The sequence below is a fragment of the Nicotiana tabacum genome, chromosome 6, assembly GCF_000715075.1.
Source record: "Nicotiana tabacum cultivar K326 chromosome 6, ASM71507v2, whole genome shotgun sequence".
NCBI classification, from domain to species: Eukaryota; Viridiplantae; Streptophyta; class Magnoliopsida; order Solanales; family Solanaceae; genus Nicotiana; species Nicotiana tabacum.
In genome coordinates, this window is record NC_134085.1 from 189,534,870 (window position 1) to 189,551,625 (window position 16,756).

The 16,756-nt window shown below is 40.4% G+C and overlaps 1 protein-coding gene across 1 annotated transcript; it reads right to left on the reverse strand.

Annotated features, from left to right (window-relative positions):
- Window positions 1-2,891: 2,891 nt before the first annotated feature.
- LOC107800691 (ESCRT-related protein CHMP1B-like) lies at window positions 2,892-3,799 on the reverse strand. Its single transcript, XM_016623915.2, has one exon. The coding sequence runs from the start codon at window positions 3,666-3,668 to the stop codon at window positions 3,057-3,059; it is 612 nt and encodes a 203-aa protein (XP_016479401.1). The 5' UTR covers window positions 3,669-3,799; the 3' UTR covers window positions 2,892-3,056.
- Between the last annotated feature and the right edge of the window lie 12,957 nt (window positions 3,800-16,756).

The following is a 16,756-nucleotide window of genomic DNA, read 5'->3' on the forward strand; positions in this document are numbered from 1 at the left end:
AGTCAACTCACTAGAAGTCTAGAACAATGAAGAGATATCAGATTGTTGTGTAACTTACCTGGATCTTTTGACACTAATAGACTAGCAAAGAAAACCTCCATAAGGCCCATCTCCCCTCATTCCAGGTTTAACACTATAAAGTTGCCATCAATATCATATGGCAAAAACTATTACGTCCGAGTCATGCACTACATACAAATGTTTCTAAAGCTATGATAAACTAAGGGAAACTGTTGCTGACTGTTTCCAAGATGAAATCAGTCCATCTAAACTTCTGAATTCAGCACGGACCACCAACCCATGAACATAATAGTTGGATCCATGACAGGAGAAAATCATTTTATAACATTCAATATCCATAATGCTTATGCTTCATCTATTCCTTTAGCATCATAGCCTCATGCATGATAGATGCTTCATGTCATTGAACAGGAAATTCTAAACGTCCACATGGAAACAAAAACAAAAAACTCTATGAAAAATTAAACATATTTAAAAATTAGCTTTGCTCGACAACCTCAAGCATATTAAACTATGCAAAAGTTAGCTAGGCACAATAAACCTTTTTGTTTTGGTTGCTCAACATGAAATCAGTCCAAATTAGTGGTGCAAGGACAAACCCTACCCATGGAACACTAGACTCCACCCAGTACATATGGCTCTAGCGGTCTTCCCTAACCCCCCTGAATCAGTAGTCCATATGGCTCTATAATCTCCTAATTATAAAGATTTCAAGAGTGGCATACACCATGGATTGAGTTCACATCAACAGCCCCTATTTTTGTCAGAGAACTATTCGAAGTGGATACAAACAAATGTGCAAATACTACAGTAATTAGCTACAACAGATTGCCATAAAAATATACACGAAATCATTTCTCTTGCAACGTGCACATAAAATGCACACTGACAAGTAGAACTTCTAACCATCTCCAAGCCTTTCTCACTCTACAATGTTATGTCTAACTGCATCAAAAGTACCACCGTTTGACTTCTTTGCTTCGTACCTGCTGCAGTCTATGCAGAATTACATGAAAACACTTTTCTATCTTAACACTGAAACATAATTTTATTACAGAAGTTTAGCATAAACCAGGAGCCTGAAAGGAAAGCATCTCCACCAGCAACTATTATCACTTAAAAGCTATCTGCCTGGATGATACCATGGACCTAGTTACACATTGAAACAAACTACAAATGCTCTTCCTCCTCTTCCCTCACACACACACACATTCTAACTAGTAAAATTAACAAAAATTGATCTGCAAAAGATCAATCAAGCTAAAGAACGACCAAGCAAGGTCATCTGTAAAACATACGCAACTAGGAAATGAAGTTATTAGCCCTAATTTTTCCCACTTCACACTTCCTATTAAAAAGATGCATTTATGCAATAGAACATCCACTTCTCTTTGTTAAGTGCCTTAACTGATAAGGCGGAAAATAACAAAACTGCAAAGGTATATCTAATTTGTTACAGTGAGAATAATATAATACAGTATGACCACTAGAAGCCTAGAACTACAAGAGCATATCAAATTGGTGTGTGGCTGTAGTTAACCAGGAATTTCAGCGGCGTACAAACTTGTGAAGACAATATCCATAAGCACCACCCCCTCCTCCCCCCCCCCTCGCAAAAAAAAAAACAAAAACACACACCACACGCAAATCTGCAACTCACCGATGCAAAATTTTAAAATTTTGTCAATATGTCAAGCTGCAAAACTATGACATCTGAGTCATGCATACTCACAAATGCTTTCACAGCTATGCAAACTAAACTTATGCAACAAAAAGGTAGATGGCTACTAAGACTGCAGATTCTTACAACAATAATGGTTCCTCTAGCCGGAAAAAATGGCGTCAATCCATTTGATCCGCTTGGTTTAGATTATTTCCATAGGCCAATAAGACGGTGTCTAGGATGACAACCAACTATCTTTCCATAGGGATTATCATTTCCAGTCTGGCTCTCGAAGACTCAATATCAGAGGAAGGTTTTTTGCAAATTAGTCCCGCATTAGTATCTGAATGTTGGAAAATATTCTAATATAATAGAGTAATGTTCGAGGCTCACTATCATAGGCGGATATAAAGTCCTAACTTGTAGATACAGATGAAATAGAATTATCTTTCTCTTTGAAATCCAGTAGATGTTGAAGGTGCAGTTGTTAAGACTGCAGATTCTTACCCACAACAATAATTCCTCTAGCAGGGAAAAAAAGAGAGGAGTCAATCCATTTAAAATTTCCCCACTTATGGGATTTCACTGGGTATGTATGTTATTGTTGTTGTAATCCATTTAACTTCAGTATTCAGTTATAACATTCAGTTCCATATTATCCATCATTTGTCTATTCCTTTATCATCATAGAAACATGAATAGCACAAAGTTGAAGTCCACGAACAGGACATTTTGGTATCCAAACCCCCCACAAACTGTCCAGGTGGAAGGAGTGCTAGAAGGATGTTAAAACCAATGAAAGTTGTTTGTAAATTAGCTTGACACGACAAAGATCAAGCTTGTATAGAACACAGCCATTCTTACTCTCCAATGCCCTCCCCCTCCAAAAAGAAACATCACCATATTTAGTTTCTTTTAACTGAGCATGAATTCATTCCAATTTAATTCCTCTGTTTCACAGAGATCAAGTAAACCAACTGGATAGCTTCGCCTTTACATGTAAAACGGTGTCATTTTCCAATACTACGAGGAGTGGTGGAACTAGGAATCCTAAACAGGATATTCATTTGAACCCCCTTCCATACCTCTAGCTCCGCCACTGACTACGAGTTCTGGGCAGCTATATCTACAAGTTTAGCTACAACACTACCAGACAATGAATAAATTACCCTTTACCAACAAGCACTTTAAATTATAGACACGCAAATTCTGTAAACCATTAAGGAGGGCAAAATAACTCCACCAATCACAAGAGAGTTAAATGCACATTAAACTCGTTCTTCTGTAGGAAATAGAGAGAACTGCACATACTATTTCACAATATACCAATTGGGCAGCCTCATTATTAACATAAAACTCAATAATTTCTCAATTACCCACGTGCCTTCAGCTCAGCAAGGCGCCTGGTAAGATCGTCCTCGTCCACTTTCTCGGTGTCCTTTGTAGGAATCGCATGACCAGCTGCTTGCGGAAGCCCAACAGAGACCTCAAGGCCATAGTCATCAGCCACTTGGTGCATAAGGCTGTTAACCTGGTCCTCTGGAGTCGACAGCGACGTACTTCCAGCCATAGAACTCTCCATAAACTCAGCTTGAACTTCCATATTAACGAACTGTTGCTCGAACTTGTCCATCGTCTCGGACATCTTCTGGAGATTACCTGTAGCAAGAGAAGACTCAAGTGATTTTACAATATTTCCCATTGACTTACTAATTGTGGTCATTTTCGCCTGTGTATCGAGTCGAGCCACAACGGCGTCGAGCCGTGAAGATAAACGGAGATAATTCATCTGTTCGCTGCGCTTGCGGATTGCGTTCTCGGCGTAAATTCTAGCGCCGTCCATGTTTCCTTTTTCGATTGCTTTTTTCACCTTAAGCTTCTCGGATTTTTCGTCTTTCTCGCATTTACGAGCTTGGCGTTGAAGGCTTTTTGATGTGAACTTGAGCTCCATGATCTGGTTCATCAATTTCTCTGTGTTTCCCATGGCTCTTAGATCTGGCAATAAACTCTTTCGAATTTGTGAATTATTGATGCAATTTGGTGGTTTTTTCACCTTCGATCGATCACCTTCGTTGAAGTTAGGGTTTGGAAACGGAGATATTTTGCTGGAAATTCCTTGGATACGGTATTTGTATATGCTAGTACTCCCTTACCGAGTAAAGATCATCTACGGTCAGAATCAATTGTAGCGTCGTTTATTTCAATAACCGGCCGTCAGATTAATGAAACACGTAATGGTGGGCCCCAATGGATGAGTCGACCGTTGAACGAGTTTACTTCTTTTTCCTAATTTCCTGAATTGACGTTGGTATTGCTTTTTTTATTTTGATTTTTTTTCGTTTCTAAACTTCGACGCGTTGATTTACGTTCTTCTTAGTCCTTATTTTGTTCCTAAATCCTGGATCCGCCTCTGTCTTCGAAGACGAAAATGAATATTTTTGCGTTCCTTCTATCTCATCTTGTTAGATCTATTTCGTCAAAGTATTAGTTTATATCATCAAAGATTATGGTGAAATAGTAAGTATTCTTTATTCTTAATCAACAATTTCGGATTCAAGTCCTAAAAAAGTCTTCTTTGGCAAGGAGCATTTTAAACCCAAAATGGGACTTCCATTCGCGAATCCAGATTAATCGGACCCTAAAAATGGTTCCACCTATCAGGTTGGAAACCAAAAAAAAAAAAAAAAATTATCTCCTTACAATGTTCAGTAAAAATTTATAGTTGTAGATTGAATGATTTAACTCCAAGCATAGCATATACATGGCAAAGTTAAGATTGATGCTCTATTTCAAAATTACGCTACATGTGAAATGTGTGTCATATCTTGTGTGCCTACCTGATGTTCTTTTTAAGATAGTCAATTACAGGAGATTCAAAACTCCAGAAAAAAAAAATAATGTGACTAAGATTTCAAATACCATCAAAACTTTCTTTAACATCACCAAGACACCAACAATGTAGGAAAACTCATCTACACTAGATATTTTTCTCAATAAGAAGAAATGGCAATATTCCATTTAAATTGAGCAGTGTCTATTAGAAAAACAATCTAACATCAGCTGCTATCTCACTGGTCACAAGGCAACTCATGAGTCTTCTTGGTTTTCTTTGCAGCAACTATGATTGGCTCTGGGTTGGAGGAATGGACTCGCAGATTATAGGAAGATCAACAAATACGTCGACAGGCATAATCCTGATGCAATTTGTTAAAATCGTACATAATATTTTTGGCTTCTGATTTGATTATGCGTTTTTATGTATGTATATACCGGATCTTGATGCTAACAAAAGAGCTGGAGTTTAGCTACCGCTAAAAAAGTTTTCAAATTTCACTTGAAGTTGAATTTCAGAAATTTGAAAAACTCGAAAAAGCTATTTTTCAAAATTTTCACTTTAAATCACCTACAAAAATTCAAAAACAGCTCCAAATTATATTCATGTCCAAACACAACTCTAATTTTTAAATATCATTTCACTTAAAAAGATTTTTTACTGTTTTCGAAATTTTACAATTCTTATGTCCAAACGCCCACTATGGCGTTCATGAGAATGGATTCACATTCCAAATTGAACAAATGTTTAGTCATTTCGTGTTATGGATCTAACATGGAGTCCCTTTTATGACATTCGCATACCAACTCAAAAGAAATCTTAGCTTTCTTGATAACAAATGTAGGTCAATAACATAAACAAGGTACTTTATTTACATACTTAAATATAGGATATCTTGAACTCCAAGTTGTCTTGGAAATTTTCATTTTCTAATCAAAATTGTAAAATAAGATTTCCCAAGTGTGTTTCTTTCATTGATAATACCTCTCTAATATATATACAAGTTGTACCTCTATAAGTAAGAAAACATATATGTACAATTTATTAAAACGATCTGACTACTTCAACTACGGAAAGATAGCTCTATGATCTGATTGCTATAACTAAGGAAACATATCCTTGTGATTTTGTAATATATACAAGTGATCACATAAGATCCTCCAATACTCCCCCTCAAGTTGAAGCATGAATTGTGAAAATTCCCAACTTGGTTAACAATTTATGAAACTGGTCATGACCAACAGCTTTCTGAGTATATCAGCCAATTGGTTCTGTGAAGATATAAGACGAGTCATGATCGTCTTTGACTGTACGTATTGCCGAATGAAATGACAATCTATCTCAATGTGCTTCGTATGTTCATGAAAAAAGGATTGGCGGCGATATGGATAGCAGCTTGGTTATCACAAAAAAAGAGAAACTGGGTTTGCATGTGTTACTTGAAGATCTTGTAGAAGCCGAGGTAACCAAACAATCTCACTGATAGTAGTGGCCATGGCTCTATATTTCGCTTCAGCAGAGGAACGAGAAACCACTGATTGTTTCTTAGATCTCCAAGAAATGGGTGATTTGCCAAGAAACACAATGTATCTTGTAGTTGATCGTCGTGTCATTAAACACCATGCCCAATCAGCATCGCAGTAGGCTCTTACAGATAGAGAATTATCCAAAGGAAGTAGAATCCCTTGACCTGGATTTCCTTTGAGATAACGTAAAACTCTATAAGAAGCTTCTAGATGTGATTGTCTTGGTGCATGCATGAATAGCTAATATATGGACGAATGATAGTAAGGTAAGGCAATTGTCCTAGCTGGCTTATGTTGCCAGAATCAAGAGAAAGCTTATGTTGTTGCTCCATGGGGAAGCTAGCTGGCTTGCAACCTGTGAGTCCATTTTCTACTAAAATATCAAGTACGTACTTGCGTTGGGTTAATAAAATGTCCGCGGGTGACCTTGCCACTTCAATACTAAGAAAATATTTGAGCTTTTCAAGTTCCTTGATATGAAATTTTGCATTTAAATGATCTTTCAGCTTGGATATGCGATCAGAATCATTTCCTGTAATGATGAGATCATCCATATATATGAGAACCGTCATAAAAGATCCTCCAGGATGAGACAATGTAAACAAAGAATAGTCTGCATGTGATTACTGAAAACCAAGAGAAAGTAAAGAAGTAAACTTATGATACCAATTTCGAGATGCTTGACGAAGGCCATATAGAAATTTTTGTAATCGACAAACTCTCTGCTCCTCCTGTTTTGCAAAACCTTGCGGAATCTTCATGTGGACTTCTTTTTTCAAGTCTCCATGTAGAAAAGCATTATTGACATCTAATTGATGAAGTTCCCAATTCTGAATCGGAGCAGCCGCTAACAGACAACGTACCATAACAAGTTTTGCAACAGATGCAAATGTTTCATGAAAATCAACCCCTCAATTTGAGTGTATCCTTTTGCTACCAAGCGTGCCTTGTAGCGCTCAATACTTCTATCGGGTTTATATTTCACATAATAGACCCATTTTGAGTCTATAACTCGTTTACCTGGAGGTAAAATCTGCAAAGTCCAAGTATGGTTGGCTTCTAAAGCAAATGTCTTTTGCTATGACCTCTCTCCAATATGTGTGCTTAACTGCTTGAATAAAAGATTTTGGCTCATCGGTGGATGAAATGGACGCAAAAAAAAAAAAACAGCATAATTGGAGGATAGTTTAGAATATGAAATAGAGTAAGATAAAGGATGTACCGTTGAGTTGGCCGATGGAGTAGATAAGAGCGGTTGATTATTCAACTTGGCAAAAGAAAGGGGCAAAATATAATCATATCCTGGCAACTTTTGTGAGACTTGTCTCGAGCGTTTACCAAGTGCAAGGCTAAGAGGATCAATACTATCAGATATATTAGTAAGATCACTACTATCAGTTGTAGACATGTAATTTTTCACCCTTCCCGAAATTTTATACCTTTTAGTGCTTAGATATTAGTTTTAGGTCTAATAGTACTATTTTGAATATTTTAAACTTTTTTGCTTTATTTTGTATTAAAAATAAAAACTACAAAAATATTTTCCTTTATTTTAGCTAATTGGTTTTGACTATCAACTTTTAATTTTTCTTACTTTTCATAAAATTGAAAAAAAAAACAATAGTAAGCAAGTTTTTTTAAAAAAAATAAATTTCATATTTTTATTTGTTTTGATTTTAAGTTGTACATATGAGTAAACATTGAGTAATATTTTATATTTTCTTTAATATAGCAATGTTAATCTTTCTTTTAAAACTTTAGATAAATAGTAGTATTTTACTTAGCTATTCTGCCTAAAAATAAAAAGAGAAGGAAATGATCAATTAACCAACTCACATGGCATACTACAATCAAATCCTTTTTACCTTTCAATCTACAATGACACACTCCACTTACTTTATTTTTTCATAAATTAGTTTTATTTTAGACATACACAATACACACGGTGCACTCTTAATTGTTTTATCTTCATTTGCCTCACTTCATCAGCACTCCACACATTTTCATTTTTATATAAGCATACTCCATTTTTATGAGAGGGGACCACACATTTTTTTGGATTTCTTGCAACGTCCTCCAAGCAAGAAGAATAGATAATGGGGACAAGACTTTGAGAGGAAGGGAGGATTTTTGGGAAAAAGAGAGAGTGAGTGGAAGACAATAGAAAAATTAAGCACTATTTGGGGCACAATAAAGAGAGGTCACAGACAGAGATGGGGGAGGAAAAAAAGGAGATTTTGGAAAATCATCAATCTCCTTCTCTGATTTTGGTCTTCTTGGAACAACCAGAAAAAGACAAATGAAAACAAATTCAGTTTAGCCCTTTTCATCTTCAGATTTTATTTTACTTTTCCATTTTTTTAGTTTAATTTAAATCCCAGAAAAATTAAAAAATATATATATGTTTCTTCTTTCCAATTTCAATTTTCGTTTTAAAAGATAGAATTTGATTGAAGTCCGAGTTTGGATTTGAAATTCCGGTGCCGATTCGAGGTTCGTGGCTTAGCTCGCGGTTTTTGCTCAATTGCGTTGCTGTTCTCGTTTTAAATTTTGGGAGTTGAAATCTCTGTATTTATTGAATTTTCATATAGTGGAAAAACTTACTCAGCAGGTTCAATTCTTTCCTCTTTCTCTTTAACTCGCTTACGAATTGAGCATTAACTGAGCCATTAGAAGATGGATTAATTATTGATGATTATGGATTTATTAATATGTTTCTCTTTGGTGATGATCGTGTCAATTGGTTTGTTCTTGTCACGACCCGAATTTCCCACCCTCGGGAGTCGTGATGGCGCCTACTAATGAGAGCTAGGCAAGCCAACTCTTACTACTTTATCTAATATTAGTAATAGCATGAAAAATGACTGAATGAAAATGCGGAATCCAACATAAATCTCTACCCAAGAACTGGTGTCACATTACTCACGAACTTCTAAGAATACTGAATACAATCGTCTGAAAGAAAATAATAAATTGTTTGTCTCGAATACAATGAGATAACAGACTAAAGTAATAGATAGAGGAGACGCCGGGGCCTGTGGTCGCCTGCAAGGCTACCTCGGTATCTCACTAGTCTGACTGCTCACACCCGCGTTACTGCTGCTGCTGTCCGAAACCTGTATCTGTGCAAAAGAGCACAGAGTGTAGTATCAGCACAACCGACCCTATGTGTTGGTAAGTGCCTAGCATAACCCCGGCGAAGTAGTGACGAGGCTAGGACCAGACAACCAAATAAACCTGTGCAGTTCAAGTATATATATAGACAACAAAGGAAGTACTGGAAGCAACCAATCAATGTGGGAGGGGGGAACATATTGTGGGGAGGTAACAATTTCAAATAGAAATATTCAATAAAAGAAGGAGACAACAAAGTCATAATATCAACAAGTATCAAAAGGAATCAACAATTTGCACGGCATCACCCTTCGTGTTTTTACTCTCTTCCTCACCCAAGCAATATATAAAATAAAATTGTACACGGCATCACCCTTCGTACTTTTACTCTCTTCCTTACCCAAGCAATATATAAAATAAAATTGTACACGACATCACCCTTCGTGCTTTTACTCTCTTTCCTCACAATATAATCAATAGATATCAGTACGGAATGGCACATCGTACGGCACGACATCACCCTTCGTGCTTTACACTCTTTCCTCACCATATCAAACAATACACGGCATCACCCTTCGTACTTTATCACTCTTCCTCACCCAAACAATAATTACAGATAAGGGGCAAGGAAGTAAACTAGATATTAATCGGGATTCCAATAAGGGCACAATAATTAACAATAAGATTCCTGACAAGGAATATATCAACAATTCCACAATTATCTCGGCAAGGGAATAACTCAATAATTCTTTCTCTTTCTTTCATTTCTTACTTAGTAATTCATTTTATAACTTGAGCCAACGCTCCTCAAATATTAAATATCACCATTTCTTTCACATGCACTTCATAACATATAGAAGTCATCATTTAATCATGGAAGATATAACAAAATTCGAATATTCACGATATAAGGACTCACGGTCATGCAAGACACCAACGTATAGATACTCGTCACCATGCCTATACATCGTACTCGACAAATGGCAAGTAGCAATTAAGACTCAACTCATATTCCCTCAAGCTAAGGTTAGACCAAACACTTACCTCGCTTTGCAACCGATTCAAAATTCCAATAAGCCTTTGCCTCGTGAATCCGGGTCCGAAATTCTCAAATCTAGTCATAAATAATTTGATTCAGTCAATAAAAATTATAGGAATTAATTCCATATGAAATTCTACATTTTTCATTAAAAATTCGAAATTGCACTAAAAATTCGGCCGTGGGGCCCACATTTTGGAACCCGACAAAAATTACGGAATATGAAACCTCATCCAACCACGAGTCTAACCATACCAATTTTACCAAAATCCGACATCAACTCGACCCTCAAATCTTCAAATTAAACTAAGAGGGTTTTCAAGATTTTCCCAACTAAAATCACCAATTAAGTGCCAAAACTAGTAATAGATTCGGGTAATCTAACCAAAATTAAGTTAAGAACACTTACCCCGTTATTTTCTCTGAAAATGTCCCAAAAATTGCCTCTCCCCGAGCTCCAATTTGTAGAAAAATGGAAAATGAGATACTGTTCATGGCCAGAATGTTACATTCTGCCCAGAATGTTTTCGGGGTACTGTTCACGCATTTTGCTATTCACGGGATACTATTCACATGGTACTATTCACCGGTACTATTCATGGGTACTGTTCACGGGGTACTATTCATGGGACTGTTCGCGGGGTACTATTTCTGCAATTTTTCTGAAATTTTCTGCAATTCCGAAATAACTCCGAGACACCTCCAAAACACTCTCGAGCCCTCGGGGCTCCCAACTAAACACATACACTAACTCAACAACATCCTATGAACTTAACCGTGCGATCAAATCGCCTAAATAACGTCATATACCGCGAATTAAGCTTTAAAATCCAAGAATTCCTTCAAATTTCATAAAACATCAAATTTTTCATTTTGAGTCCGAAACACGTCAAACGACATCCGTTTTCAACTAAACTTTACAGAAAGTGCTTAAACCATATATAAGACCTGTACCGGGCGCCGGAACCAAAATACGGGCCCGATACCATCACTTTCTAATCAAATTTCATTTCCATTTTTCTTAAATATTTTCAAAAAACAATTTTACTCAAAAATTCATTTCTCGGGCTTGGGACCTCGGAATTCGATTCCGGGCATAGTCCCATATTTTCCTACGGACCTCCCGGGACCGTCAAATCATGGGTCCGGGTTCGTTTACCCAAAATGTTGACCGAAGTCAAATTTATTCATTTTAATATCAAAACTTAGCAAATTTTCATAGAATTTCATATTTGAGCTTTCGGCTATGCACTCGGACTGCGCACGCAAATTGAGTTGACTGTAAATGAGGTTTTCAAGGCCTCAGAAGCTCGAAATGAATAAGAAAATAGGTGATGACCCTTTGGGTCGTCACATTCTCCACCTCTAAAACAACCGTTCATCCTCGAATGGACAGAAGAAGGAAGTACATGAGTCAGGGAATAGATGAGGATAACGGCTCCGCATGTCGGACTCGGACTCCCAGGTCGAAGCCTCGGGAGGCTGACCTCTCCACTGAACACGAACAGAGGGGAAACTCTTGGATCTTAATTGACGGATCTGCCGGTCTAGAATATCCACCGGCTCCTCCTCATAAGACAAGTCCTTGTCCAACTGGACAGTGCTGAAATCTAACACGTGGGATGGATCGCCGTGATACTTCCGAAGCATAGACACATGAAAAACTGGATGCACGGCTGATAAGCTAGGCGGCAATACAAGTCTATAAGCCACCTCTCCCACTCGCTCAAGAATCTCAAACGGGCCAATAAACCTAGGGCTAAGCTTGCCCTTCTTCCCAAATCTCATCACGCCCTTCATAGGCGACACTCGGAGCAATACCCGCTCACCAACCATGAAAACCACACCTCGAACCTTACGATTTGCATAGCTCTTTTGCCTGGACTGAGCTGTACGAAGCCTATCCCAAATTATCCTGACCTTGTCTAAGGCCTCCTGAACCAAATTTGTACCCAACAACCGAGCCTCTCCTGGCTCAAACCATCCAACCGGAGATTGACACCGCCTACCATATAAAGCCTCATAAGGACCCATCTGGATACTCGACTGGTAGCTGTTATTGTAGGCAAACTCTGCTAAAGGCAAGAACTGATCCCATGAACCTCCAAAGTCAATAACACAAGCTCGGAGCATGTCCTCCAATATCTGAATAGTCCGCTCGGACTGTCCGCCCGTCTGAGGATGAAATGCTGTGCTCAACTGCACTTGGGTGCCTAACTCTCGCTGAACTGCTCTCCATAAATGCGAGGTAAACTGCGTGCCCCGGTCCGAAATGATAGATACCGACACACCATGAAGGCGAACAATCTCCCGGATATAAATCTCAGCTAACCTCTCGGATGAATAGGAGACTACCACAGGAATGAAATGCGCTGACTTGGTCAGCCTATCCACAATGACCCAAACTGCATCAAGCTTCTTCCGAGTCAACGGAAGTCCAGTAACGAAGTCCATAGTGATTCGCTCCCACTTCCACTCAGGAAGCTCAATCCTCTGAAACAAACCACCAGGTCTCTGATGCTCATACTTAACCTGCTGACAATTCAAACACCGAGCCACGTATGCAACAATATCCTTCTTTATTCTACGCCACCAATAATGCTGCCGCAAATCCTGATACATTTTCGCGGCGCCTGGATGAATAGAATACCGGGAACTATGAACCTCCTCTAAAATCAACTCTCGAAGACCATCAACATTAGGCACACAAACTCGCCCTTGCAATCTCAAAGCTCCATCAGCTTCCAATGTACCTGCTTGGAACCTCCTCGCTGCACCGTGTCTCTAAGGACACACAAATGGGGATCATCAAACTGCCGATCACGGATACGCTCCAATAATGAAGAATGAGCGACAGTGCAAGATAATATCCGACTAGGCTCAGAAATATCCAACCTCACAAATCAATTGGCCAAAGCCTGAACGTCCAAAGCAAACGGCCTCTGACTGACCGAAATATAAGCAAGACTGCCTATACTGGCTGACTTCCTACTCAAAGCATCGACCACCACATTGGCCTTTCCCGGATGATATAAGATAGTGATATCATAATCTTTCAACAACTCCAACCACCTCCTCTACCTCGAATTCAACTCCTTTTGCTTAAACAAGTACTGAAGACTCTTGTGATCAGTGAACACCTCACATGTCACGCCATACAAATAGTGTCTCCAGATCTTTAATGCGTGAACAATGGTTGCCAACTCCAAATCATGAACCGTATAGTTCTTCTCATGAATCTTCAACTGTCTCGAAGCATAGGCAATGACCTTGCCATCCTGCATCAACACTATGCCAAGCCCAATACGAGAAGTATCACAATAAACTGTATATGGCCCTGTACCTGTGGGAAAAGCCAATACCGGTACCGTAGTCAAAGCTGTCTTGAGCTTCTGAAAGCTCGCCTCACACTCGTCCGACCATCTGAACTGGGCACCCTTTTGGGTCAACCTGGTCATCGAGGCTGGAATAGATGAAAACCCATCCACGAATCGACGATAGTAGCCTACCAACCCCAAGAAACTCCGAATTTCTGTAGCTGATGCCGGTCTAGGCCAGTTCTTGACTGCCTCAATTTTTTTCGGATCAACCTGAATACCCTCTGCTGATACAATATGACCTAGAAATGCAACTGAACTCAACCAGAACTCACACTTCAAAAATTTAGCATATAACTGACTATCCTTCAGAGTCTGAAGAACTATTCTGAGATGCTGTTCGTGTTTCTCTTGGCTACGGGAATATATCAAAATATCATCAATGAAGACTATCACGAACGAATCCAAATAAGGCCTGAACACTCGGTTCATCAGATCCATGAAAGCTGCTGGGGCGTTTGTCAGCCCAAATGACATAACCAAGAACTCATAATGTCCGTACCGAGTGCGGAAAGCTGTCTTAGGGACATCGGATGCCCTAATCCTCTACTGATGGTAGCCAGATCACAAGTCTATTTTGGAAAACACCTTGGCACCCTGAAGCTGATCGAACAAATCATCAACCCTCGGCAGTGGATACTTATTCTTGATTGTAACCTTATTCAATTGTCGGTAATCAATGCACATTCTCATCGAACCATCTTTTTTCTTTACAAACAACACTGGCGCACCCCACGGCGAAACACTAGGTCTAATGAAACCCTTCTCAAGCAGGTCTTGCAACTGCTCCTTCAACTCTTTCAACTCTGGCGGGGCCATGCGATATGGCAGAATAGAAATGGGTTGAGTGCCCGGAGTCAAATCAATGCAGAAATCAATATCCCTCTCGAGTGGCATACCCGGTAGGTCTAAAGGAAAAACCTTAGGAAACTCGCGAACCACGGGCACTGAATTAATAAAGGGGACCTTGGCATTAGAATCACGAACATAAGCCAAATAAGCCAAACACCCTTTCTCGACCATACGCCGAGCCTTCACATACGAAATAACACTGCGAGTAGAATAACCAGGAGTCCCTCTTCACTCTAAACGGGGCAAATCCGGTAAGGCTAAGGTCACGGTCTTGGCATGGCAGTCCAAGATAGCATGATACGGGGATAACCAGTCCATTCCCAATATAACATCGAAGTCGACCATATCTAAAAGCAACAAATCAACACGGGTCTCAAGACCCCCAATCACCACAATACAGAAACGATGAACTCGATCGACCACAATAGAATCACCCACCGGTGTAGACACATAAACATGAATACTCAGTGGATCACTAGGCAGAACCAAGTACGGTGCAAAATAAGAGGACACATACAAATACGTAGACCCTGGATCAAATAGCACTGAAGCCTCTCTATCACAAACCAGAATAATACATGTAATAACTGCATCTAAAGACTCAGCCTCTGGCCTGGCTGGAAGAGCATAACATCGGGGCTGGGCCCCACCACCCTGAACCATATCTCTGGGACGGCCTGCTGCTGGCTGGCCTCCATCTCTGGCGGTCTGAGCTCCACCTCTATGACCTCTACCTCCACCTCTAGCACCTCTACCCCCATCTCTAGCTGGCTGGGCGGGCTGTGGAACACCTGGTACCAATACCATGGCACGAGAACTTTGATGCTGAGAACTACCCGGTGCTCGAGGGCAAAATCTGGCAATGTGACCTGGTTCACCACAAGTGTAACAAGCTCTCGGCTGCTGACCTTGTCGACCTGAATGACCACCTCGGAAACTCTGAAGCGGTGGTGTACCGATAGGAGCTGATGGTGCACTGTAAGGCTGCTGATCAGAATAGTGCGTGTGAGAACCACGACCACCTAAAGTACCATAGGAAACCTAGAGATCTGACTGGAAGGGCCTGGGAGGATGGGCTCTGCCATACTAATCTCTACCTCCAGACGAAGTACCACTAAATCTGTCTGAATGACGGGGCCTCTTATCCGACCTATGAACACCTCCCTATGATAGAACCATCTCAACTCAGCGGGCCACATTGGCCGCCTCCTGAAATGAGATCTCACTCCTGGCCTCTTTGGCCATCTGAAGACGGATCGGCTGAATAAGACCATCAATAAACCTCCTCACCCTCTCTATCTCGGTAGGAAGTATGACGGGAGCATGGCGAGCTAGATCAATGAACCTGGTCTCATACTGAGTGACCGTCATGGAACCCTGCTGAAGGTGCTCAAACTGCCTCCGAAAGGCCTCTCGCTGAGTAACGGGGAGAAACTTCTCCAGAAATAACACTGCAAACTGCTCCCAAGTCAAAGATGGCAAACCGACTGGTCTAGCTAAGCAATAATCCCTCCACCAAGTCTTGGCGGATCCAGACAGTCTAAAGGTAGCAAAATCAACTCCATTGGTCTCAACGATGCCCATGTTCCTAAGAACCTCATGACAGTTGTCTAGATAATCCTGGGGATCCTCAGAAGATGCACCGCTGAAAGTGGTAGTGAAGAGCTTGTTAAACCTGTCCAATCTCCACAAGGCATCGGCGAACATAGCCGCTCCATCGTCAGGCTGAGCCACTACACCCGGCTAAACCACCATAGCTGACTAAACCACTAGGACTTGAACCTGGGGAGCTACTGGCTCCGGAGTGCGCGTAGCAGGAGTCTGGGCCCCTCCTCCAGCCTGAGAAGTGGCTGGTGCTACCGGAAGCAAACCCGCTCGGGTGACACTCTCCATGAGAACTACCAATCGGACTAGAGCATCTTGAAGAACTGGGGTAGCAGTAAATCCCTCTGGGACCTAAGATGGGCCAATCGGAATTGTCTGGGCTGGAACCTCATCATCAAAGTCAACCTGAGGCTCCACCGCTGGTGCTGTTGCTCTGGGCTGAGTTCTGCCCCTACCTCGGCCTCGGCCTCGACCTCGCCCTCTGCCCCTCGTGGGAGTTGCTGCTGGGGGCTCGGGCTTCTGAGCGGTAGATGAGGAAGCGCGTGTTCTCGCCATCTGCGAAAGAACAGAGTAGAAAGGCAATTAGTATTGAGGAACAAAACCGCACAACAAGAAAGAAGAAATGTGAAGTTTTCCTAACTCTATAGCCTCTAGGGATAAATACAGACGTCTCCGTACCAATCCCTCAGACTCTACTAAGCTTGTCCGTGAGTTGTAAGACCTATG

Excerpts from the sequence above, each read along its gene's own strand:
- LOC107800691 (XM_016623915.2), bottom strand. The coding sequence starts at position 3,668 with ATGGGAAACACAGAGAAATTGATGAACCAGATCATGGAGCTCAAGTTC.